At 48.4% G+C, this 26617-nt stretch overlaps 1 protein-coding gene across 14 annotated transcripts; it reads right to left on the bottom strand.

The window, feature by feature from the left end:
• Nucleotides 1–183: 183 nt before the first annotated feature.
• PIP4K2B (phosphatidylinositol-5-phosphate 4-kinase type 2 beta) lies at nucleotides 184–25823 on the bottom strand. 14 transcript variants are annotated; one of them, XR_012778651.1, is made up of 12 exons: nucleotides 25611–25823; nucleotides 16156–16253; nucleotides 14422–14518; nucleotides 10235–10387; nucleotides 8720–8866; nucleotides 8319–8357; nucleotides 6828–6941; nucleotides 6288–6546; nucleotides 5786–5889; nucleotides 3339–5078; nucleotides 2781–2817; nucleotides 184–2053 (listed from the first exon to the last, which is right to left on the bottom strand). XR_012778651.1 is itself a non-coding variant. In XM_075523274.1 (11 exons), exons 1-10 carry the CDS (start codon nucleotides 25785–25787, stop codon nucleotides 4998–5000), a joined length of 1269 nt encoding a protein of 422 aa, XP_075379389.1. In that variant the 5' UTR covers nucleotides 25788–25823; the 3' UTR covers nucleotides 184–4487; nucleotides 4982–4997. The 14 variants fall into 14 exon arrangements, 3 of the variants coding, with proteins under 3 accessions (XP_075379389.1, XP_075379388.1, XP_075379390.1); XR_012778655.1 differs by having other exon boundaries at nucleotides 184–1913; XR_012778657.1 differs by having other exon boundaries at nucleotides 184–3530; nucleotides 4411–4487; nucleotides 4982–5078.
• Nucleotides 25824–26617: the final 794 nt, after the last annotated feature.

Genomic DNA, 26617 nt, shown 5'->3' with positions numbered 1-26617 from the left:
AAATCTAATTTGTTCTCATATCCAGGACTTGGTACTTGGTAAAATCCGTTCTTACTTAAAACCCCCATTTTACAGGCACAGTATAAAAAGACTTTTCCAGTTGTGGTTAATCTAGGACTTAGAACAGCCACGTACCTCATGGAGTAACAGTTGGTCATTAGAGCACTTTAAAGAGGACAGCAGTAAGGAACAGATGTACACAAAGTTTTAATTTTATTTTTCTCTGGTTGGAGACTCATCTTGTAACATGCATGCATTTCAAAACAGTAACAGTGTCTCAAACTGCTCCTAGCAAACAGACAAGCACAGAGGACTTAAAATTCCTATTTAAAAAACAGCAGTGAAAAAACCTAGAATGCTTTTTTTTTTTTAGTTTTAGATTAAACTTAATTTATTCACATTTTTTCAGTTGCACTGATTAGCCCTGCCCACCCTTGTGACCTGTGTGTAATACGCTCACTTGACACAACTCAATCCAACTGCGTTTACTATTGTGCAGCTAAACAAAGACCAGCACAACTTCCGAGTGGTAAAACTGAAACCACTAAAAATGATGGATGACCAGCAGTTGGTTCCCCGAGCTTTGCCATCGCTATTACACAAGAATTCGTTTCAAAGAGCAAGGAAAATCAGTAGTGGCTAATACGGATACTGGAGAATGGCTCTGCAGAAGTAGGGAAGCTGACGGGCAAACCTGAAATGGGGCATTAAGACACAGACGGGGAGAGGATAGCTGTTTTGTTTTTGGAGCTATTTTAAGGACGATCTGTCTCAGATCGGTTACGCAGTGTTGCAAACCAAGTTTAGGACACACACACTGACTTCTGAAAGGTTTGTACCACCTCGAGGTTAAACATTTTGACCTCTGTGCAGCTTGAAGGGAGGCATCTATAAAGACTGCATAGTAGTCACAGGACTGGGAGGCATCCATCTGTTGAGGCTAAGACACAACCCCTACCAAACACGGCCCGTAACTACAATACAACCTTGCCTTGTGCCTTTCTTGGGCTAAGAGGCGAGTCCCCAGCTGGTGTCCCCACTGAAGGTAGCTGTGGCAGCGCTCTGGAGGGGAAAGCAAGAGTTTCCTCCCAGAAAAGGAAAGAAGACTCAAGCGTTTTAGTGTTCTTGCTAATTATGATAATCCAATTCAAAACCAGGATTCTCGGATGTGGGAGTACAGCCTCTTTAATGCAGGAAATCTGGAGTCACCTACTACCCCAGAAGTTCTCACTGTGATGAATTTCATGATCGCGGCTTTTATAATTAAAACCAGGTCAATCAGAGGCGTGTACAAGACCAGAGGGAAGGATCCCACCGCTCCTTGCTGTGAGAAGTGAACTCCTGCTGACATTCTGCTTACATATAGTAAATACCAGGCTCTCTTCCTAGCGCTGACACAAAGAGCGGGTGCTGCCTGGTAGCTCCAGAACACTTGGGTCCTATTAAAGGGTGACCCAGCATGTTCTCGAGTGTTTTTTATTGCACTATTGGGGCAGCACAGCACCCAAACTGTGACTCCGCACTCTGCCTTCCCTCTCCCACTCTTATTTACGCTGTAGGAGCTATCTCAATGGGGAAGATGTAAGTTCTAGGTTCAAAGCAGTTTTTAGTTCTTAAATTTTGACAGATTAGGCCCGTGTTCAAAGAGACACCCTTGGTTCAGGCAGGACTGGGGATCCTGCAGCTTGCTTCTCTCACAAACTCACCCTGCCTTTGGGCACTGGAAACACTGCACACTAATTTTTTTTTTCTTTTTGAAACTCCAGTTGACCAAAGAATTGCACTGCAATTTCTTGAAAAATCCTGCACTCTGACCAGGATCTGAGTGATCTGTCTACCTACTGCAACTCTTTCAGCCGAGGGTGGTTTTCAGTCAAATGCACTTCAGTGTAAAGTGTGCCGCAGGGTACATGCTACAGACAGAAATATCTACATTCAGCAAACTAGAACTAAATTCACACCAGAAACAGACAACAAACTAGCACAAGCAGTTGTAAAACCAGAATTGAAAGGGCTGGGTTTTCCTTTTAAATACTTGAGTTAAAAAAGTGACCTAAAACAAGATTAAAAAAACCCAAAACAAAACAACAAAAACAAAAGAAAAAGTCCCTTTTAAAAACAAATCAAATATTTGCAGCTTCACTTCTTATTCTGGTAATAAAAATACTGTCTAGAAACAAAAATTAGCATTTTTAACGTAATGCTACCTCTCAAAATGTAAACAATATACAAAATGCTTATGTTAAACAAAGTTACATACCTGGGTAATACATCATTAAGTGAGAAAATTGCATTTAATTACTTTAATACACACAGTATGGCAACTTGACAGAAGTGGCAGAATTGGGGAAGTGCTAAAGTGAATAGAGTTTATGGGGCTTTTCATATCACTTGAGCTAGAGACAGCCAATTTAATTCTAGCAGGAGTTTCTTTGGAGTGGAATAAGAAAATACAGTTAACTGCTCTTAAGCCCTTAGTATCATGACTTCTGTAAAGATTGCTGCAGGAACAGATTGCTGCAGGAACTAACTGCATTTTAATTTCATTCCTGTTTATGAAATTCAGTGAATGAGACTGTTGCTCCTAGTTCTGCAAGCTTCATTCTTCTACTTTCTTTGGGTTGTTTGTTTTGTAGTGTCTCATTGCAGAATGTCTGCAGTTCACTAATTTCCTTCCCTCTTCCTCCCCCCTTTTTCTCTTCTTTTTAAAATACACGATTCAAAGATAAACAGTTTAAAAGGTACAAGCTAGTTTCCCAAAAGGATAATGGCAAACTTACCAGGCCAAAGTTGCAGATTCAATGCAGATTTTTAAAACTGTCAAGAATAAAAAGTGATTGGTATTTAATTTCTGATCGATAGTAAACTTAAGTGCTTATTGTTTAAGAGAAAAGCAACCAATATAATGCCCACAAAACTAAGCTGATGATACCCTCTAAGTCCTCCCTTTTTTAAAGTATTCTCATAGCTGCATTTGTTTTGTGACTTTTCCAGCTACACACCTTAAGACATGGGACTCTTCAGCATCCCAGACAACGGTGTGTTAGCCCCCACATCACACAGAATAGGGACTGGACTACAGTGGCAGAAGAAATTTGTCCCATGTCAAAGGGACCCATGAATGAATAAAAAGATTCATATCCCATTATGACCCCTAATATTAATTTTTGATTTCTTAAAGACTCTATTTACAGTGCACTCTTATGGGCTGAAACTTTAGTCCCCTTCAAAGTTGAGACCTGTGGGATTCACATCACGAATGTGGGTATGAACATAAAAAAAACCCAAGCCCACATTCAGAATCCAGACCAGAGCTAGCGTTAGTCTAGGGAAATTACCAGGATGTGATGAGCACCAGTTATCTCTCAAAAGGACCAAATTCCACACAGCAAACTGTAGCACGCGTTACAGCACAGGACAGACATTCGAAACAGCTTATTCCCGAAACAAAGGCATATGTGAAAACAGTTTCAAGGCAGATAAGCAACATGTTTCAACTGCAAGAGGTTTGTTCAAAACGCTAAATCCTGCTTAAAAAGAAAAAGAAAATTAAAAAAAGAACCAAAAGATCTGTAACTGTTGTGCAGCAGAGCTAACAAAACCCAAAGCAAGTCTGACAAGCTTGGCCGTGAAAAATATTACAAGCATTCTGGAGACAAAACAGGACATTATTCAGTCACGCAAATCAGTTCCAATTCCTTAGGGGGGGGAAATAATCTGGCGCAAATGTTCAAATATTTCCACTCCTTGACTGTCGCTCTAGAGAGGGGTATGGAGCAGAGAAGAGTAAAACCAATCACAGCTCAAGTCCTGAGTCCTCTTGAGCAGTGGAACTTGCTCCACAGTCACAGCTCCCAGCACTCCCCACTGGTAGCGAGTCCAATTCCTTCGTGTGCAAGTCACATTGCCATTTAAAAAATAAACCAACTAACCAAAGAACCTCTGTCAGGAAACAAATTCAAGTACCTGTTGCAGATCGGGCAAGTAAGGAAGACTGAACATTAGCTAGATTAACACTGGCAGAACTGCGATGTGAAGCTGTACTCTAAGAGACGCGGCAATTCCTGACTGAGGTGCGACAGGGAAACGTTCCAGATAGTCAAATACTATCCCATATCTACAGGCACAAAATGCCTTTTTTTTTTTTTTTTTTACTGAAATCTTCAGAGCTGGCCGATTTAAAGCACAATGGGTCCGAGCACATTATTATGTGAGGCTGTTCAATGCCTCTACTACTTCTCACACTGTTTTGTTTTTTTTTTAAGGTTCTAGGAGTTACACCTTTTTAAGTGATCATCTTTGGTAGATGTTCATTTCCCTCGTCTTTCTTGTAAATCAAGTGCAGTTACAAAAAAAGTTTTTGTTACTTAAATTAACCAAAAAATATAAAGTGTCCCAGTCTGAATTTACCTAAAGTTCAGCGACTCCTCCTTATCAGAGTAATATTTTTCCGTCCTTGAAATGGTGAGCTATTTTCCTTCCAATTCCTACCAAGAGGGAAATAAAAGGGTTTGTATGTCTTTCTGGTAAAGACAGTCCAATAAAAAAAAAAAAAAAGTAGTAGTTTGTGGAATCAGGCACTGCTTCACTCCCACTGAACGTGATCTAGAGCGACCCCTTTTATACAGTGCCACATATCATATCCCTATGGGATTCTCTTGATCAGAGAGGAGAAAATGTCATTAGAAAGAGCAGTGCTGAAACAATGCACTTTTCTTGTTTTAAAAAGCCCTCAAATCTATGTCTGGGCACTTCTGTAACATAAAAACCCACTTTTCCACCTGGGTCAAGTGGACTGTTGGAGGGTGCACCTAGAATTAGTTTTCTCTTAAGTCACACAGTGCCACACACTCACTCTTGTACACACACGCGCACACACGCACACACACATGCACACCCCACATGCTGCTACAGTGTCTGTCTTAGTGTCACAGGCTGCATTCTCTGTTTGGAAGTAGCCCCTCTTCTCTTCATTTCTCGCTGAAGGCTGAAGACGACTATGTCAGGATATTGGAGATAAATTCATTGAAGCGTTTAGAGTACTGCTCTGGATTCACGGTGGAGATCTCTGCCCCAGCCTGCAAGGCAGAGAGGAGAGAGAAGTCACAACACCCTCCTCGAAGGGCAGACCCTGCAGCACTGCAAAGGGTGGAGGAGGGAGGACAGCAGGGAGCAATTATGTCAGCACAGCCTGTCTCTGCCGGGAAAGACCCATAAAAACTTGCAAGTTTTAGGAAAAAACAACATCCAGAAAGGTCTACAGAGATTCCCAAGGAAACTGATTTTAGCTCCAGCTGGATCTTCTGCAGACCACCGAGTCAAAGCATTGGATTTGTTCCCTCATGGTATAGAGGAGATTTGCAAGGAACATGAAAAACTCCATGTCCCGCCAACCTGGGCTTTTTTCAAGCCCTTTTGGGAAGTTAAGGATTGCTGCCAGGGAACAGGACTGGCCCCAGGAAGTGGGCAGGGTAGTATGTCTCCCTGCAGCCAGTCCATTCCTGCTCTGTGAGGCTGTTGGTGCCACACCAGGGAAATCAAGCACCTCCCAAACTGGGACGTAAATGCAAGTCATCTCCAACCAACCAGAGGGAAAGCCTTTCCAAGACAGTCTGAGGAGACAGTAAGTGAGGAAGGAAGAGCTGTTCTAGGGCACGGGATCACTGGAGAACTTCCATCCTGGTAGAAAAATCAGTGTCAGGAGACATCGCACATACGCACGCAGGCACGCAGGCAAAGCAGAAGCCCCAAAGCCCATCCTCCCTGCGGGTGGCAGGCTGCTTACCCCATGTTTCACTGTTTTGGCAGCATGTGCAGCTTTCTTCTTCGCATCATATGGCGTAAGAATGTCTATAATGGCCATGAAGTACACTTCCTTCTTGGGGGCACCTAGCAAGGCAAGAGAGTCGCTAGCACACCCTGAGCTGTGAGCAAAGCCCAGCTGCACTCCCCTCCTTAAGAAATACATGGCAAATCTGTTTTGATGCAACTAGCAGAGAAAGCAAGGCAGCTGGAGGCTGTAGAAGGGGAGAGAAGAATGACCAGAAACAGCACACCAGAGGCCCGCACGCTCTCTGAACATGCCACTACTCTCCAAGCATCATTTCTACCCATTCCAACACACACCATCCACACCAAGGGACTGCACAGCAAAGGAGAGACACATGGCAGGGTCTCTCTCTCTCTCTCTCCCTGCGGACAGTCCTCCCACTCCATTTAGCCCAGCCAGACCATAGGACACCTCTGCCCTTCAGACCTTCTTCAGGGCAATATGCCATAATACTCACTTTCGTGGCTTTTCATGGCGTAGACGTCGACAGAAGGATCAAACTCTCCAGGCCCAAAGAAGCGAGGGTAGTTGAGGAGATTGCCAGGGCTGTCGGGGGGTGTGCCATAGGAGGAAATGGGGTTGCCTCCGAGACCATCGTTCTCACACTCCTCATCCTCTGCCCGATCCTCCACTTCCATCTCTTCCTGCTCTGCTCGGTCAACATCGTGGATCCCAACCAGCAAGCTGTAGTCCATAATCTTCAGCTGAGCTAAAAACTGGGAGAAAGAGATGAGTGAGAACAGCAGCATCCACGTGGGATCAGAAATCCTCAGTCCTACCCTGCCAGTATCCCTGAATAGAAAGAGCTCTAGTGAGAGCTAAACCCTTACTAGACTCCAGAGAATCTACATGTGACCCCGTATGCCCGCTGCTATCAGCATAACCCTGACTGTAATTGCTTGACTGATCCAGGAATGACTTGCTTTTCAGTCACTGCTGCACAGTGAGGATCCGCTTATGGGAGACAGAGTAAAAGCTGTCCCCCAGGAAACTCTACCTCCACGTCCCGCTTCAGCTTTTCAAGGAAGTTCTTTTTACTCTCTTCTCCAACATGCAGCTTCTGACCCTCATTCAAGAAGTCGTTGTCCTTGAATGTTGGTAGATCCTTGGCCTGCAACAAAAAGCATGTGTCAAATTCTCCAAACCCCTGCTTCCTGGGGGAGGGCTGGTACACTGATCCATTAGTAATACGTTGACTGCACAGAGACTCTGATCGAGTGTGGGGTTGCACCAGGATCTTTTGCCTGTTTCTAAGGTGAAATGGCTCATCCTGTCCACTAAGTATGCAAATGGCATCAGGCAGAGCACAGTATTTGTCAGTGAATTCATGTGCTGAGCTGTACCTAGGGGGAAACTGAAGGGAGACAGAGAGAGCAACTCAACTTTAAAGACTGCCAGGAAGACGTGCTGCAGGCTGAAAGCTTGATGGCTGGGCTCCAGCCAGAGATGGTCCAACCAGCTCCCAGAATAGAAAAGAAATGCATTTTGTTGGCTTCAGATTGGGGGGAAGGGGTGAGGGCTTGGAAAAAAAAAAAAAAAGCTTCTCTGCCTAAAGACTTGAGGAAAAAAATTAAAACCACTGCTTTTTGAGGAATCTGCTTGCAGCAGGCCCTGGGGATTTCTCAGGGATATGGAAGAACATACAACCCCTTTGTGCAACTGGGAACTACGTTATTTTGTTCTTAGAATGACATATGAGCGTGTGGTGGCTTTATATAGATCTACTATGAATGGTCTGAGACAAACTGCATAAGCAGAAAAACTAGAGAGTAAACACCCAGCAAGTCAGGGACACTTGGGCACGATGAAGCCGCGCCTTGACACCAGAGCACTCGGTATAAATGGGAGTTCCTTGGCTCATGCCAGAGATCTAATTTTAGGGCAGGCTGGAGCAGACTTACTCTGCGGTCCCAAACTTGAAAATCCCATGTGCAAAACACGTAGTACCATGAGTTACTGCTGTGATTTCAACAGGACTTTTCATGGCAGCATCACAGTCAAAGTTTTGCAGGGGCAGGATTCTTAGTCGTAAGTTCCCCTAATGGCACCAGAAACCAAACTTACAAACATGTTGAGATATGCCAAGAATCTGAGAGGAGCTGGTCTGGTTTATAAAAGCATCTGTGGCAAAATCTAACTGATGACCTGACTCAGTTTGGTACGCAGGGAGCGCTATGAAGAAATCCTTCCATAAAGACACCATTGCACTAATGTGGGTTTTGGTACTTGTGGGATTGTGCCCCAAGAAGTTCCCCCCACTCCTGGCAGTGTCAACATAACAGAGCAGGGCAGGGCAGCACCAAATCTGCACCATCTCCTCCTGAGCAGTTACTGGGCACAGCCTGAAATGTGGGACAGAAACAGGTTATCACTCATGGCCCATTTAATATCCCTTGCTCAATACCCCTTTGGAAAAGGGAAGTCAGTTGGATCCCATCTGCTTCCAACCACCAGGAGGAAGGAAACGCTGGCCAGGAACGGTCCATACCTTCTCTTTATCGCTTGCTTCCCTGGATACTGTTGAGCCCTGATAAAAGAATACAGAAAAGAGCATTGCTGCACTATGTGTCATATTTCTGAAGCATTCATTGACACCATTTAATTTCTCCATGCAGAAAAGTAATGAAAGTATTTTTAAAATCAGTGTTCAATCCCTTTTTCATGCCTGAGAGAGACTTACAGATCTCCCTGGTGTAGTGTAGGCCACTTGGGATGGGGGAATGGAACAACATTTGAGCCTGAAGTGAAGACCCATCTAGAGCCCCCAAAACCTAATCCCCTGAACAAAAAGCAAAGCCCAGGACCTTGTCAAGTAGTTGTTACAAAGACCAACTCCCACCCGCCTGGAAAAGGAGCTCTCAGCTCCATGACTGCCCTCCAAACACTCACCTTCAGGTCATATTTCCGGTGCACAGTCAGCCTGTGACTAAATACGTTTCTGGTAACCACCATGTAGGTTTCCACTCCGTCCACGGTGAGCCGGTACATGCCAAGGAACTGGGGCAGGAGGGTGTTCCCATGACACTCCACTATGAACTGGAGGAGAGCAAGGAAGGGAAGGGCAGAGAAAGACGGTACTGTCACACAAAACCGCTCTCTGACAGAACACAAGCTCAGCAAGAAGCTGATAGCGAAGCCTCCAGTTCCAGCCATCTGACACCGATGTGAAAGGAAAGGAGGCTTGCAAATGGCTCCTAGGGTCTCAAGAAAAGCAAGTTAGGGCATTCTAAGAATCCTCCAGCCCTGAGCTGAGACAGAGCATCCCACTGTGTGTGCATGTCCAGCCTGCTGTAACAGGCTAGGTGTGCATGTCTATCACTCAGTCTCAGCGGGGCAAGTCTGTTGTTGGCACTGGCTAACTTCACTTCTTGTGGTTACGTGAGCGTATCTGAAAGTAAAGAGCAGATGGACTGGCAGATACCGTGGACCAGGGTACAACATTTCCAGCTGTCCCACTTTGCCCCCACCTTCCCTGCTCCCCTGAGTTCGGCTGGGATAGAGTTAATTTTCTTCCTAGTAGCTGGTATAGTGCTGTGTTTTGGATTTAGTATGAGAATAATATTGATAACACACTGATGTTTTAGTTGTTGCTAAGTAATATTTACACTACTCAAGGACTTTTCAGCTTCCCGTGCTCTGCCAGGTGCACAAGAAGCTGGGAGAGGGCACAGCCAGGACAGCTGACCCAAACTGGCCAAAGGGCTATTCCATACCATAGGACGTCATGCTCAGTACAGAAACTGGGGGGAGTCGGCTGGGGGGCAGTGATTGTGGCTCGGGGACTGGCTGGGCATCGGTCAGTGGGTGGTGACCTTGGTTTTTTGTTTTTCTCTGGGTTTTGTTCCTCTTTCTCTCTTGTTATTTTCCTTTTCCTTATAATTTATTATATTATTATTGTTGTTGTTGTTATTATTATTATTATTTTATTTCAATTATTAAACTGTTCTTATCTCAGCCCATGAGATTTCTTTCTTGTGCTTTTCAGATTCTCTCCCCCATCCCACCGGGAGGGGGGAGGGTGAGTGAGTGGCTGTGTGGTGCTTAGTTGCCGACTGGGGTTAAACCACAACATGCACATAACTATCTCCCCCCGGTCCCTCTGGAAAGTCTGATTCAAAGGACTGAATTAGGGGCACTTTTACAGATCTCAGGTACCAGCAATCCATAATTCATTGATGTAAGGAACAGTGTGAGCTGTGAAGGCGCTCAGCACTGTGAAGAAGCAGGCAGCTGTGCCATAATTGGCTCTCAGATGCTAAGGAACACTGTTTTCTTTTGCAAAAGCTATTTGCAAGCTCTGCCAGGTTGCACACTGTGAATCCAAGCTCCAGTTCCCCAGCAAATCACAAGATGCTCCCCAAGGTGTTTGCCACCTCCCCTCCCAGGGTTCCAGACTCACCGTACCTGATGGTACTTCTTTAAGATGTTGTGCATCTCTGCGACATCCTCGCTCGACACTGCCTTAATGACAAACCTCCTGTCGTAGGTGGTGAGGAACCGGGCCCCACATCGGCCTTGGCTGTCACTGTTCACTGGGGCGCTTCGTGTCACCGAGTTCTGAGGGAACCAGAACAAAAAAGTGGGGAGGAGAGGCAGGAGCTGCCACCTCCCTGGAGAAGAAAGAAGCGCAGTCTTGGAAAGCAGATGAGACATGGGTGACCAGGGCCAGCTCCACAACCTGGCTCTGGAACAACAGACATCCCAGAGACTTTGTGCTCCACCTTCATAATTGTGACAGGGTCCTGGCCAAGCTTCAGAGCACACTTGCAAACACACTCCAATCATGACCGTTAACATGCAAGCATCCTTGAGTGTTCAGCATTACTGAGGTTAACCCAATTGTTTAGAAGTCTGGACATGGAGTTTAGAGCTTTCATCTGGGCCTTGTATTTGTTTATCTGTTTTACTCCAACACCTGGCATGCATTTTTGAAAATGTTTTTTACTAATGAGTTATTAAGGAGGCAGTAAACACAGACCACGACTTCTTAGCATTTCCTCCTGGAAATCTAAGAACTGTCAGGATATTTCCAAGATTTAAGGAAAACCAGAATAAAATGAATGAAACGATCTGCCTTCTTTTCCACCAAAAGGCAGTCTAAACTGGCAAGTCTCATTGTTTGGGAATTCTTTACAGGTCACCCTGAAACCAAAAGCCACCCTCAGCCTCTGCTATTCTTACAATTGGACGCAAAAGATTGTGAGTATAAATAGCTTGGTTGTTCTTCCGACAACCAGCAGCATCTGTCTTTATATCCCTGTCTCCACCCTTAGCAACAAAACATTGCAGCTTCTTTTCATACTTGCAGCACAACTGGAAAATCCCAAGCAAACTGCAGAACAAGTATCTACCATGTTCCTCGAGCCACAACATGAGCTCTTTGTTCTGATCCTTCTCCCCAGGTAGGGGAACTTGCTGTGAGCCTCATCCCACTGTTAGAGCCACTGCTCTTCACACCTTCCAGACTAACCCAAACAGGTCACCAGTCTCCTGCTTGTTTCCTCCATCACTTCTCAGCAACTGTCTTCCAACTCCACCACCCCAGTCACCAGTGTCTGTTCAGAAGCCATTTTGTCAACCAACAGTATAGGCTCTCACTGGCATTTCCTTGCCACTGGCATAAGCATAAGGGGAGAGTTGTGCTCTGAAACGCAGCGGCACTGACACCTGGATAGGGGTCTTCAGCTCAAGGTAGATGTGGCTTTCAGGATCTCAGGGCTGGACAATGCGTTTCATGATGTATTTTTTTAGCTGCTAGTTATACTGTTCTCTCCTTCCCTCAGCTCTCTGAAAAGCAGACAGCAGAGGGAGCCTGCTCTTCTGCAGACGCAGACACGCAGGCGAGCAGAGCCTGCTTTGAAAGAGGGATTTACCGTGTCACGCTGCAAGTGAGCCGAGAGGTTTCCTTTCAAAATGAAGCATTTAAAGCTTTTAAAACTTTAATGAAGCAGGGGAAAAACTCTACTCCTGCCAACGGCTTTACAAACCGCCAGGAAAATAAAGGCAAACAAAAAAAAACCCCTTGCTTCTGCTGACATTTGCAAATGACTCTGTGCTACACAGTTTAATCACCCCTCACCTCAAAACCACAGAGCTTTTCTTCTAGAGGAGATGAGAAGCAGAAATTGTGACCACATATGGACATTACCAAACTCATAGCTCTTAGGTTTACTTTGTTCCCTTCCTGTCACTCCCACCTCTTCCACAGTTCGGGTGTTATATTTATCATCCTGGCTCGATTCCCACTCAAGTCATCACGTTTTACCCACCTGAATTTATTTAGCTCAATGAATGTTTTCTGCTCTCTGTTCTAGCTGGACACTTTTAAAGAGCCAAACTGCTCTACCCCAGAGATGGGAGAAGTAATCCTCCAGAGCAACAGGTAAAGCATAAATGATAAACCAGGTATTGAGAACCAACAAGACTGAGTGCTTCTATGTAAGTTACTTCACATGGTTCTGATCATTTCTTAAAAGAAACGGTGAAAAAAAATTTCTAAAATATACTATAGCGGATGGACCGGGAGAAAAAATAATTAGGAGCTAATGACTTCACCGCATGCAAGTACGTTGAAGGGTATGGAAGAAGCCAGCACACAAAGTAACGCCCTGGTACAGCCAGCCCCAGGGGCAGGGTGTTGCTGGCCAAGCAATCTCCTCAAGAGCCATACACAGCCTGGCATGAACTACTGTCAACAGACCAGGAGGCAATGGTACTGCTTCTCCTGGCAAAACGCCATCGCTGCCTGGAGAACAGGCCTGACGGTAGGAGGGAAAAAATAAAATTAATAATCTAACAGGCATGTGCTCAAGAAAAGCATGGACTGAGCAGCCATGTCCTGAAAATAAGAGAGATCTTCCATCACAAGCAGAAGAGATCCGTGTGCGCAACTCATGGCTCGCAGGTAATTAGAAGGCACTGGGCACACACAGGCACAAAGAACGGCACCTGCCTCCTAACGCTGGGCTCAGCTCTATCTCCGTCAGCAGATGGGCAGTCACCCAGACCAGAGCTGTGACAGGCAGCCACGAGGCAGCAGCCAGCATTTACTATTCCTCCTGGGAATGGCCAGCCCCTTGCAGAAGAAAAGCAAAGATGACTGTCAGTTCTGCTCGAAAAACGTGTCTCACTTTGCGCAAACACCCTCAGAGTGCCCGGCATGCCTGAGAATAGGCAGCAGAGTAGGATGGGCCCTGGCAGCCAGGAGAGAGGCAACTGAGACACAGTCACACAAAGAAGCAAAAAGCCCCAAACACTGATCCCGGTATCCTCAGAGGTCACCCCTTCTCACAGAGGGACCAGCATGCTCCCCACTTGGTCTGGGAACAAAGGGCAGAGGATGGGATGCAGGTGCTTCACATCTCCTCCTTGCCCCATACCACATGAAACCAGAAACTGGATCAAGCAGATCCAGCGTCTCACCAGTGCAATGAGCCATGCAGCTGGAGTAAGAAAACAGATCTCTTCATTATATTAGCCTTGAAACAAGGGGAGATCAGGCAATAATCTAGATACAATCACGGAGAATTTTGACCCACTTGGGGAGGGCATATACTCAGATGTATGTGGACATGGGCACACACACACACTACCAGAAGGAAGCAGTTTGGTGGGATTAGCAGGAACAGCTCTGCTCCCGTCTCCTCTCCCCACAACACAGGCAGCAGGGAGCATAGCTGGGCTTGTACGTGATGCAAAGAAGGAAGAGAGCAAGAAGCTTGCACCACTCACCCACCGCTCCAGCGCTAACGTGCCGCTCCAGGCTGGCAGATTTCAGTGAATATTTTAGTTGAAGCCCTCGACCAGTCAGTGCTGGCGCATTGCCAGCCTTTATCAACTGCAGTGGAGTGCCAAAGATACCGGGTTTAATTACCTAACACTCAGCCTGCTAAAGGCCACGCAGCCATCAAAGCCACCCTCTTTTTCTGCACTGGCTTTTGCCTCATTTAAGAGGTCTCTAAGCAGCCTGCTACTACACATCTCCTGCGTGCGTAAGGCTAAGAGCTGTGTGTGGAAGGATGGCCCTGCTGTAGCAGCAAGAGTTCTGACATCTCTCTTTTACTGGATTTAAGCCCAGTGGTATTAATACAAGAAAATGTCTCTCCCCTCCAAGGCAAGTCTGAGCCTCTGGCCTTAGGGGACATGTCCCAAAGCAGCAGTCACCTTGATAAACCCAATTCAACAGCACCGATGCTTGGCACACACACTTGGTTAAAGCAGCACCCGAATCTGTAAAAACACGACAGACTCATTTTTCCTTGCAGATGTTCTGCACTAGATCATTGTTATCCTCAAGCTCCCGCCTGTCTGCAACCATCTGCTGCCTCTTATTTTATGCCTAGACTGTAAGCGCTCTGGAGCAGGGACCATCTTTTCATTCTGCAGTTGCCCAGTGCCTGGCACAGCAAGATCTACTCCATTGCTGCGGGCCCTTAGGGTTATGGTAAAACCATTCAAACCATGGTTATAAACCCATAAAAACTGACCGCACAAGAATGTTGGTATCGTAGTTTCTCGGCCAGCTTGGTTATTCTGTCCTAGGGAAAGGTGTTAGGAGGGCAGGGAGAGGGCAGGGAGAGAAGAGACAGTACCTGGTAGTCTTGATCGTCAATCCCAAATCTTTCTCGGAGGTTTCGGAACACCAGTGGACAATACTCCTTAAATTTAAAGCGACTTGGCAAGTTCTCCCTAGGGTAAAGCAGAAAAGATATTCTTGTGCAACTATCAGCTTGTAAAATCAAACTCAATTCTTCTCCCACTTCACTGCTAACCCCCCAGGATATCCAAGCCCCCTCCTACCTACAAGGGCCCTATTCTGCAAGTATTTACCCTCATTAGGGTAGCTTGTTTCTTTGGATGCCTATAAAAGTAATCTGTTCATAGAAATGCTTGCAGGATCCAGCTTTTGACTAACAGGCTCTTTGGATGAGGATGTCTGTCTCACAGAACAATCTCCCCTGTCACAAGCACAGATTTGACAGAATAATTTCTCTCTTTCCTCCTCCTTTGTTGCTTTGTTCCGTTCAGTAACACAGCTGCCCCCTGCAACACACTGTTACCGTTTAAAATGAAAAGCTGGAGGAAAGGGGGGGGGGGGGCCTCTGATTTCAGATCAGATCAAATCACTCGTGCGTCAAAAGAAAGGTCAACACAAGACAAACCATCTCACCCAGAACGCAAAGGAGAGGGGGTGAATCAGCTCCAGTCTGGCATGTTCCAGACCAGTCCCAACCGTTACAGAGCAAGCTTTGCTGCCAGACCTCGCCAGCCAGGAACGGGGCCTTCCCAGAGCCCAGTACAGCGGACAACAGACAATGTTCCCTGTTGCTGAGGGATGCTGCATCTACTTCCTACCAGAGCTCTTATTCTGCCCAGTGGGAAGAAGCAGAGACGATGGTCCTGCTTGGACACAGTGGGAGATTTTGTCAGCTCATTCTCAATGAGAATCCTTTGCACCAATATGTGGGAAACTAAAATCTATGTAGGAGAAGAGGGAAGAACAGATACTGCAAATTGTAGGTGCCAGAGAAGACAAACTTTTGAATCACACTCCCACTCTCAAAAGCTGATCCCTGTGAAACTTAGTGAAAATGAAGCATTAATCAGCGAGCACTGCAGACCTGCACACACACAGAGCCAGAGTGGAGAACACAGCTCTGAGCACCTGTCACAACCATGGCTTTAAAAGGGCTTCCAAAAATTGATCTTTTGGGAAAAGGAGAAGGGGGTAACTCCATACAAACCTCATGGGCCAGGGGTATAACGCAGACGCAGCTGTCTCCTGTGAACAGTCTCAAAGAGACAAGGAACCTTGCAGGCCACAGAAAGCAAACTCCTCCCCTCTCCTCCATGGGCTTGGGTTCTGCTGGTCAGGACAGGGCACCCAGACAGGGCACAGCAGGAGCCAAGAGACAGTCCTGCATCAGTTTTGTGCATAACCAAGATGTGCAGCAAACTCCAGCCCTAGGGCTTTGGACAAGTTATGCTTTGTGAACTCTAAAATATTGTCTTCTACCCAGTCCAGTGAATATCTATGTGTAACTAGCTTTGTAGTAGTGCCACTTCTGAGCCTGGCCTTACCAGACTTCTCATCACTCAAAGGATATAAAACAAACCACAAGACAGCATCTCAGTGACAGACTGACCCCCTGCCATGCCCTGTGGAGTGGTCTGGGCAGGGCACAGACTCAGGGCATGTGTCCAGCCATGCCAGATCCTCTTGGCATTACAACAGGGAACAAACCAAAAGGCCTTCAGCATGCAGTTTTCCCCACAGCAAAGAGCTCTAATTATAGAGACAAACAAGTTGGGAAGGACCTACTTACTTGTTGAATAGATGATTGTCCACCTTAATCTTACTGTAGGCTTTAAAGTCATCGGGCATTAACATGACAGGAACGGGAACATTGCTGAGTTCGTTGATCTAAAAGAGAAAGGAAACGGAGACTCAAAACCCAAGTTCCACTGCCCTGGCCTTTACCGTCAATGGACTTATGGAGATGCCAAATACCCCAGAAGCTGCTTTTGAAGCAATATAACCCATTTGACTTTCAGAGCAACTTGCTGTGCTGAAGCAACCTGGAGAACACTGTGGTTACAAGCCACAGAAGCATCTCATTCAATCACGTGGTGAGTACTCGCGAGCCAACCTCGGCTCCTTCATCCGTTCACCTTCCACTGATCATCCAAGATACAGCTTAGAATTGAGACAAACCTACAGACCAACAAATAGCAGATTTTATGTTTTACATAAATCACTTTCGCCTTTATTTAGGAAATGTTGCATCAGCCAATTTCTTAACTAGTTCTCACTGTTACAAATGACAGATGACCAAAGTCTTCAATGTGGCCAGCCAGAACAGACTCAGTGCAGCACAGCACAGCACCCCTGTGGATGCTGTTTCTGTGCTTGCTCTCTCTTGTTGCTCTTATCCCACCTTCTCTAAAGGGATGAGTCACTCCACTAGATTGTTTTTGCTCCTTAGTCATGTGTGGCAGCCACAGGAATACAGGGAAGCAGAAGAATGAACGTTCAGCTACTATTGTACAGACAGACTCACGCTACAGCACCCAGCAGCGAAAGCATCAATAGTAAAAAAGAAAAAAACCCCTCCACCTCTGGACTATATCTGGCTACCCTGCTCTAGACAAGCCCATGCACTGACAAGGACGTGCCAGTGTTCAAGAGCAGGTCAAGAGGCAGCGCGTTTTTGAGCTGCCTTTTCTGAAGACGGCCCCAATGCCATCCATCCACATGGACTTCACAGGAATCACACGAGTCCCATCTAACTGAGCTGCTCTTAACATGCTGGATTTAGGAAGCATTTTTATTACAACTCCATTCCCATAATTATTGTGCCAAGCAGGTAATGCTGAAGAGAAGCAGACAACACTGGCAACAGCAGGGTTTGGCTAGGAGTCAGGCTTGGGGTCTGTTCCCAACACCAAAACCTTAGGCAAGTCAAGCAACTTCCAGCACGCTTGGAAAGCACGCAGCATTTCCCTGCTGACTGGGAACAGGGTCCAAGCCATCAGCCCAAGGAAATGGACTTCAGTTCTGGGATTCCCCGCTCCTTGCGTGCAACAGGACACACAATACCGTCCAAAAAGCTGCTACCACATCTCCTCCAAGGAGACAGAGATGAAAGGAGGCGTGAGGGAGCCATTCTGCAGCAGGATCTGTGGCACAGTTCAACTCTGCAAGGACCAAGGAGGTCCCAGCTCCGGAGATGTGCAGAGAGCTGTCTATATGAGCAAGCCTTTGATGAGGTATGTATTTTTCACATCCTTTCTCCATCATTACCAATGAAAAAACAGACCAGATTTAACAAACGTCAGACTGGAAAGAAAGACACATACACGCTGCAAAGAGAAAAGATGACTATTTTCAGAGACAGTCATCCCACACAACAGATACGCGGAAAGTAAACCGGCCACCGCTCCGTTAAGAGCAGAGATGGTGCTCTTTAAAGCCCTGCCCTGTATTTACTTTATAGCAGCACTGAGGAGCATTAAGCACTCCCATAAAGTGCTTTGGGATGTATGGAGAATGCTGCACAGATGAATGAATAAATAATGTCATACGCCTCCCATCATTTGTAATCACAATGGAGCAGGGAGGCCAATACCCCCCGGCTTAAGCTAAAGGCTCAATCCTGCACTGAGCCGCAGCTAGAAGAGAGGAAAGGCAAGAGGACTGCAGGTGAGGAAGGGACCTCCCAGATCCTGGTATCCAGCTCCCAGCTACTGCGGGGAGCTGTATGAGAGAGCCCCATGTAGTGATTTCCCCTCAGGGTGAAGGGGAAGAGAAAACAGCTAATTCTGTATCAAGAAAGAGGCACTGCCGCCAGCCACTAATTATTACTGTCTAACAGGAGGGGAAGCCCGACAGCACAGCTCCTTAGACACGCCTGTTCTCAGCCCTCTTCTCGGTGGTGGGTAAGGCACAAACAAGCTATTATCAGCTTGTTCCAGAGCAGAGGAAGGGTGCTGACGGCTGAGAGGGAACAGCGATTTGGAGATTGTCTCCTCCCTGCCAGAAATTCAGACACAAATGTTAGCAAAGTGAGATGTCAAGACGTCTCTGGATGTCCTAATTTCTGCCAAAGCAGAAACCTCAAAGCAAATGTTGTACCTGTTGCAACTCTCCTGACTGGCAGAAATGGTGCACCAGGATACCTCGTCTCATTTAAAAGATGCCCCCACTCTTCCCAAGATATAACAGCCTGACAACAGCCAAAAAAATCCCCCCTGCGGAAGCCTTTCCCCTCTTCCAGCTGCATACAGCAGATCTTTCTGGATGCTTCGGGATTCCGGCTCTGGAGGAGATGGGGAGAAGGAAGGGATTTGTGCTGGGCACTAGAATCGCTGCCAAAGAGCTGAACTGGCCATTTCTAATCCCAGCGCTGACAGCCTGCCCTCCACCGCACAAGGCAGCTCTTGGTCAGATGGCTACTGGGCCTTTATTCCTAACACCAGTCTGAAAACAAGCATGGGTTTGGTTAAGGGGTTTTTTTGGTTGGAGTTTTTTTGTTGTTGTTTTGTTTGTTTGTTTTTTAAGCAAGAGGGATGTGCACTGTCTGCTCCCACAGTAACTCCCATGCTTGACACTTTCCTCAGGATCCCAAAGGGAGAGGAATGAAAAGCCCCTACACTGCCTTGGGAAAGGGGATATTCCAAACTCTCCCTTCTCATAGTACAATCCTCAGCATCCAGTGCCCCTTCCTAAGGCTTATCAGGCCAGGTCCTGCAGCACGGTGCCAAGTGAAACACTAGGAGACCTTGCCCAAACGAAAGCAGCGGACAGCACCGCTCTATAGGGATCCTCTCCTGTGCTTATCATGGTGGAATCTGAGCAGCCTCCGAGAGCAACGTGACTAACGCCTGGCACATGTTTGCTCTCTCGCCTTCTCCCCAGGGAGAGGCGTGTAGCAGGAGATTATATATAGCAGAGTGTGTGTCTCCTGTGTATTTATGCTACAGAAGGCAAGGTCACAGCACGGTGCATAGCAATGAGGTGCCCAGCAACCCCTGGCTCCTGGGGAGCCCGTTCCCATGGGTCTGACCTGCCTGTCTCCCACAGAGAGATGTCACCTAGCTGTAGAAAGTTTGCCTGTACCAGGACCTTTGGAGATCTCTGGGGCTGGTGCTGGCCACAAGATGGACAGCGAGATCTTGGTTCTTTGTTCTGGAAGAGGCAGCTGCAGAGAGCAGAGGTGCAGCAGCAGACGGCACCGCAGTCGCACACCTCAGTCCCTCACCGCAGGGGTCACGGGTTATTTTGAGAAGCACAGTGACTGTGAAGAGCAGGTCCGTGCTGCACAGCAGTCTGTGCCTGGGGTATATCCGCATCTCCACTACAAAGGCTTTAGAAGTCCCCAAAGTGGAAAAAGTTAAGACCGGCTAATTTAGAGCACAAGCTCTTCAGACCAGGGATCTGTCTCCAGACCCAGCAGGATGCTGGTTTTCTGTAAGTCATCCAGCTTTTTAGACCTAATCTGCCTTTGAATCCCCTTGAAAATAAGCCCATGTTTTTGCACAGTCCTCTTATGCCAGGAGCTTTCTATTCCCCCACTGGGTAGAAAACAGACAACCTGACAGGGACCAGTCCAGGCTGAAAGCACCATTAAGAAGTGCATTTTGCCACTGCCACCTGCATTTTGCAGAAAGACATAAGACACTGGTCCTGCCCCTCCCCAGGCCAGAGACAGCATGAATGGCACATGCCCATCAGCCTCACAAAAGACTCGGACACATACCAGGCTCGGAAGCTCTCAGTGGAGCTCAGAGGATTTAAAACCAAGACACATTTTAGACAAACCAATTGACATCTTCACTAGGCAACAGCAGGGGCACTAAGAAAGAGATGCTTCACATTTCTCTGCTGGTTTCACCATATTCTGAGAACAAATGAGCAATTTCCCAAGCAAGGCAAGCAGCTCGGTGTGTGCGGCGGTCACCCCAGCAAGGAGAGAGGTAAGGCAGCTGATTGCCCGGTGTGTCAAACAGCCACGATCCCAGCCAGAGCCCAGGAAGGAAAGGCAGCCTGATGCCACTGAAGGAGGGACCAGGGCTTGGGGCAATAGCAGTAGGTGATGGAGAGAAGACCCTCATCTCTCCAAAGCCACAACTGCCACCCTCCTCCTCTATTTGCCCAGCAGCCAGAGGAACAGCAAGCTCAGCTCCGCTGTTTCTCCAGCTTCCCAGCCAGCAGCTCTCCCCTTCCCCCCCACAGGAATGGCCAGGCCCTTCATCCTCAGTCAGCAGATTTCTTTTTTGCCTACGCCGCTGAGAAGTCTACAGCCACCCCGGCCTTATAGGGCTGGAAAAATACCATCTCCCCTCTGTCTGTTCAGCTTGTATTTCCTGGTCACTTGAATTCTTTAGCAACACCAGTCAGTACGATTCTGGGTTTATCTGTAGTTGATAATTTGTCTTCCCCACCAAAGCCAATTCCTTTTTCAATAAAAGACACATCAATATTCTGTGTCATTCAGGGACAGCTGTTAGAACGAATGGGCCAGGCATAATTTTGTTTCAAAACCTGACTGTAGCCTCAAAGTGGCAATTACCATTAGTAAATTGATGGGAAAATGCAATTTGTTTACTAACAAGATCCAGATGATGGAGTGTGTGAGTCTACTCTCTAGATTCTTTACAACAGGAATTTGCTCAGGAAAATAAAAATACTTTGTTCCTCTCAAAGCCTTTCAATCAGGCATCTCAAAGTATTTTGTGAGTATTAGTTAAACTTTACTCCAGTGAAGCAGGTAAAAGACACATAGCAACATCACTTTAACTAGCATGGAGACAAACCCACATCTGCAGCAAAACTTTGCCGCTGCTTAACACAGTACAGCAACAGGGCAACAGTTTGAGAAAAAAAATACTGTTTTCCATGAATTAGAGCATGATTAATCAGTATCCAAGCTCACAAAACCCCCATACAATGCTACGGAAGCATGAATCTTGTAGTCAATAATTTCTATTGGCGATCTAGGGACACCAGCATGCTTTAAGAAGAAAAAAACCCCATACCCTAGTGACAGCGAACCCACCTCTTCCTGAACAAAGTACTTTGGAGCCTGCTGGAAAGCACTCCCGCGTCCTGACAGAGCTGCAGCACAACGCTGCGTCACAGGCAGAGGAATCAGTCAGCGCTACCCCGCTGCCCTGCCAACGCAGGGCAGCCTGTCACCCATCGCGTCAGCATGGCCTCAGGACCACTGGAAAGCATCCGTGCTCCCAGTCCACTTGCAGGTAGGCAGAGCTATTGCTTCCCTTGGTTCAAACAAGAGCTGAGGAATGGAAAGGTTAAACGACCTACCCACGGCCACACGAGTCAGCAGCAGAGCAGGCAACTGAGTCCCACTTTCCTCGCTGAACTACCCAGGAAAATCTTCTTTTCTCTCCATACCCCAGGAAGGGAGAGAGCTCCTGGAATCTCTATTTTAACAGGAGGTCCCGGGATAAGAAGGTTCAGAGTCACCAGCCTCAATCATTAACACAGGCTATCATGGCCATCGCCATATGCTGCACTCTCCAGAGGTCAATTAGAGCCACAGCAGACAGCAAGTGTTGGAAAGGACAAATACATGCTGCTTACCCTGTGCCAGTACCAATTTATAGGATTTCATCATTTGATATGTGGCAGATGCTGCTCTGGCTAGAATTAACATGGCAACACCAAGAACAACACTGCAGAGAAGGGAGAAGCGTGCTGCAAATCCCAATTTTGCTATTTCACTTGAATACTAAATAGCTGTGTTTTGTACTGGCTGGCACCACTCCTAAAGGTCCTAGGAGATCAGCTGGTGCTTCAGCCAGTATCAGAGCCTCTGGAGCGCAGGATGCTGCCTCGGGCAAGATCCACACAGCCAACAGAAGAGATCTACCCGTTTCAACAAAAATGGGATTTGTTTATGCCTACCCCCCGCCCCTGCCAACATCCACAGAGCTCCAGGGATTGTTTCCCGTTGATGAACTGCCACCTAGAGAAGCACCATCAGGGCCCGTATGAACTCAACTGTTCATTTAATGAACAGAAACACGAGTCACCTCTGCAACAACCCCCGAACTCACTGGGATCCGAGTGCCTTGTATAATCAGCACCTTACAACTGTTTCTACAGTTTCCAGAGCATCACACAACACTGCCGTGTTCATCTTACTGTTCAGTGTGAGATGGCTTCTCCCTTCCAGAACCATCACAACTTTTCCTCTGCTGCTGGTGAGCTCCCATGCACGGGGAACTCCAGCCAGAGCACGGAGAATGTGCATGGAGCAACACTCACATAACCAACACAGAGGAGCTGCATCTCCTCTTCCAATGCCATGACAACAGCAGTCGCAAGCAAAGCTTCCCAGGAACCATCTCCACATTTGCTGAATATTACATTGCCTTACAGAAAACTCAGAAATCAAGGGTGAGCCTCTGTGACTCCACTTTCTTCTCCTATCGGCTAAAGTTCTCCCCTCCCCTCCATGGTTTTCTAGTTCAAAATATAGCTGTTGGACTAAAACCACCCACGTTTGGCCCTGCTTACACCAGCCACAGCCCCACCCCGATCCTGATTCACTCGGTTTAAACACTGGCTGGGGACCACCAGGACAGCCAAGACCCAGCTCGCTATTTAAACAGAAATGCTTAGAACTGGTGTTCCAGAAACCAGTTCCTGTTCTTGGTGTGCTAACATCATCGCTCCTGATCCTCTCCAGACCCACCACTGCCTGTATTCACACCAGCTGCTAACAAGCTTGTTTAAACGAAAGGCAGGGCCGAACTGTTGCCAGACTCGGTTAATGGACCCAAGGGAATTTCTTCAGTCAACAGAAATGGTGGATTGCACAAAATGGTTGTTTGTTTGATTTGTCCATGAAAAAGTTCATCTCTAATGCAAGTATTTTTGACAGAATCCTCCTGGCACAGCCTTGTGGTTTGTGCTGATAGCAGTTTTCTCCCCCTCCTACTGCAGGGATCCCAAGGCAGGGCTCCACAGACACGGGATTCATCCCTCCATGTAAAACCATAGTTCAGAAGCCAAACATTAAACAACCCCCCAAAAGATTTCTAACTAAGTCCAAAGATACTCCTGAAAATATTTCTAAACTGTCCAGATCCATCTGCTGGAAGCACATAAACAATTCTACTTCCCATATAACCAGGGCACCAACATCATCTCCCAAACGCAGACCAGAATGAGCAGCTGCTCGTGTGTCGAGTAAACAAAGCCACCTCAGCTCGCAGCCTGCTCTGCAGCACGGCCACGCCAGCCACCAACCCTCTTAGGCACTCACAAGGCTCACCCGAACGCAGACTGAGATTGGTGGCAGAGAGGTGGAGGAAAATGAACCAGCAAGAATTTGTTGGGAAATCCTGGATGCCTGTCCAAGGGTGAGGAGGTCACAGCTGAAATTTTCTAAACCCCTTCCCAGCCCCTCAGGATACCGTCCTCCTTTCTGGCAGCAATTTCTTCATAATGTGCATCCAATATAATCTCATTACTAGCTTAGTGTTCATACAGAACTGTCAGCTTGCCTTCCTCCCTTTGCCTAAATATTTCACAGCCAAGCGCTCCAAAAGTTACATTGTCCTGATTCAGTGCCTAAAAAAGTTGCCGGATTCCTAGTACCCAGGCAGCTACAAAAAAAAAAAGGCTAATTGCCACCAAGCAACAACTGTCCCCAAGAGGCCATAAATGAAACTCAGAAGAATCTCACCAATTTCCATTTCTTCAAGGCTCCTAATAGCACCACTGATCAAAGCCTGATTAAATTCATTATCTTGCTTCCTGGGCAAGGCTCTGAGCAGCAAGCACTTGGAGCACCCTTTGGCTCAGAAAGACAGCGACAGCGCCGTGTTGAACTACATTTGGAAGCTTTCACTCCATCATCAGGCAAGCTAGAAAGACAATTCTAATTTTGTGTGTGTGTTATTTGTTTCTGCAAAAGTTAAACCTAAATCCCTTTCACTCTCTAGGAAACATCTATTCATCCACTGGAGAAATAGGTGTCTGAGCCCTGAAAGCATATTAATTTAGGGAAGGGATGAGGTTTCTGAATTCTTTGACCACCTGAATATTCTCCCAGAACAGCATCCAGAGAGAAGCGGCAAATCAATTCCAGTACGAGATTTGTGCCTGTCATCACAGACGAGGGAGAAGTTTCCAGAGAAAAATATAAAGATGGTCTTAGGAACCTCCAAAGGAGGTGGATCAAAGAGCTGAGCCTTCACATTTGCAAGGCACCCTCTCCCAGCTCCCTCCTAAGACTTGTGCCAACCCAAGGAAACCAAGGCCGAGAGTCCGGGGGACATACGTGGCCTGAGTTCTGGGAGCTGAAGCCTAAAGTCAGAGGGAGACAATGTTGGACAGGTGGGGCCGAAAAGACCCTTTTACATTTTGGGATGCAGAAGAGAGACGTGTAATTCTCTTCATACAGCCAGCTGAGGAACAGGACTGTCACTGTGCCTGTGGGACCTCTGGGTCATGACATAGGGACTGCCCTGAGCTAGAAAGCCAGGGGTTGTGACAGGGGACAGTGCTGTGGGTGTCAAATGAGTGTCCTCATTTGAAGGGATGCAAACCAAAATGGCATCACCCCCCTCCCGTCCCAGTCCTGGGAAAGAGAGGGGAGGGTGCTGGGGAAGAGGACACAGGCAGACGGGTGGGTGTGAGGGGGCAGCCATGCTCTGGCAAAGGGAACTGTCTAGCAGCAGGGAAGCCTAAAGCCACCCCAGGCATGAGGAAGGCGATGTCTGGGAGGGACGCCCTGATCCAGGGGGGGACCCAAACTGCCTGGAGATGGGGATGCTCTGGGGAAGGAGCTCCAGCCCCAGGAGAAAGGCATCACCGGGGCCAGGGACACAGGCGGGAAGGACGGATCCCACGGAGACCCTCCTCACAGGGCGGGCATCCACCAGGCCGGGAGGACGAGCGGTCCTGACACGGGGGTACCCTGGGAGTGGGAATCCAGGGAAGAACCCGGATTAGGGAACGGATGCCAGGGGGAAGGAAGGCTGCGATTAAGGGGGGAAGTGGGTGTGGGGGACAGAGCCCGATCCGTGGAGCGAGGGCTCTGGTCTGAGGGGGGCGGGAAAAGGCCCTGCCTGAGGGAGAGAGGGGAAGGGCCCGATCCGGGGGGGGCGAGGGCGCTCGCTGAGGGGAAAGGCCCGATACGAGAGGGATGAGGGCTCCGTCCCGAGGGGCTGGGGAGGGCCCCGACCCGGGGGAGGAGGGCCGCGGCTGAAGGGGCGGGGAGGGCCCGCTGCGGGCCGCGCTCACCGTGTGGTTGGCCCCCCACATGAGGACGCTGAGCAGCGGCTCCGAGGCCCGGAACAGCTTCACCTTCTGGCACACGAAGTGTTTCTTCTTGGTCTTGGTCTTGCTGGCGCTGAGGGCCGAGCCCAGCGCCGCCCCGACGCCCCCCGCCGACGAGCCCCCCGCGCAGTTCGAGGCCATGGCGGACCCGGACCGGCAGCGGCACCGGGAGCCGGACCGAACCCCCTCCCCCGGGCTCCCCCCTACCAGCGCCTCCGCATGGTTCCGCCCGGCCCGGCACACGCCCCCCCTCCCTCAGTGGTACCGCCCGCCCCTGTCAGCCCCTGCCCGTTGGTCCGGCCCGGCCCGTTAGCTTCCCCCTCGCTGTCCCCCCGTCGCTGCCGCAGTGGTTCCGTCCCCGCCTCCCCCTGCCCCCCCCACTCCGCCCCCGCGGTGGTTCGCTCCACCGCTGAGGAGGAGCCGCCACCGCCGGCCGAGCCCGCTCCGGCCCCGCTCTGAGGAGGCGCCAAGATGGCGGAGGGCTGAGGAGGTGGGGAGCGGGAGGTACCATGTCCTCGCCGAGGAGGGGGAGCCTCGGAAGCTGAGGAGGGGGAACGCGGCGCTGGCCGCTGGCTCTCCCCGACTCCACCTGCGGCAGGAAGTGGGAGACCCGCCGCTTGGTCCGGGAGAGGGAACAACGGAAAGGGTTGGACGGAGGAAGAGGGAGAGGGGAAAGAAAGCGTCCTTCCCTCCTCCTCTTCCCAGAGATGGTCTCGCCCACTTGGCGTGACGTACCCGCCCAGACCACGCCCCGTTCTGAACGGGCCAATAAGCAGCAAGGCGCCTGGAATTATGAATGGGCTGCTTACACACGTCACAGGCCGCCGTTTAAAGGGCGAGGAGAGGGGCCGGGGCTGCGCGGGGACCCCTCCTGGAGGCGGCCGGGGACCGGCGGCACCGGGGCCGGGTCCTGCGGGCCGGAGCGAGTCAGGCGCCCGGATAACGCCGAAAAGGGGCTGCTACAGCCAGTG

Source organism: Mycteria americana, chromosome 22 (assembly GCF_035582795.1).
Source record: "Mycteria americana isolate JAX WOST 10 ecotype Jacksonville Zoo and Gardens chromosome 22, USCA_MyAme_1.0, whole genome shotgun sequence".
Taxonomy (NCBI): Eukaryota; Metazoa; Chordata; class Aves; order Ciconiiformes; family Ciconiidae; genus Mycteria; species Mycteria americana.
This window is presented reverse-complemented; position numbering and strand designations above follow the sequence as displayed.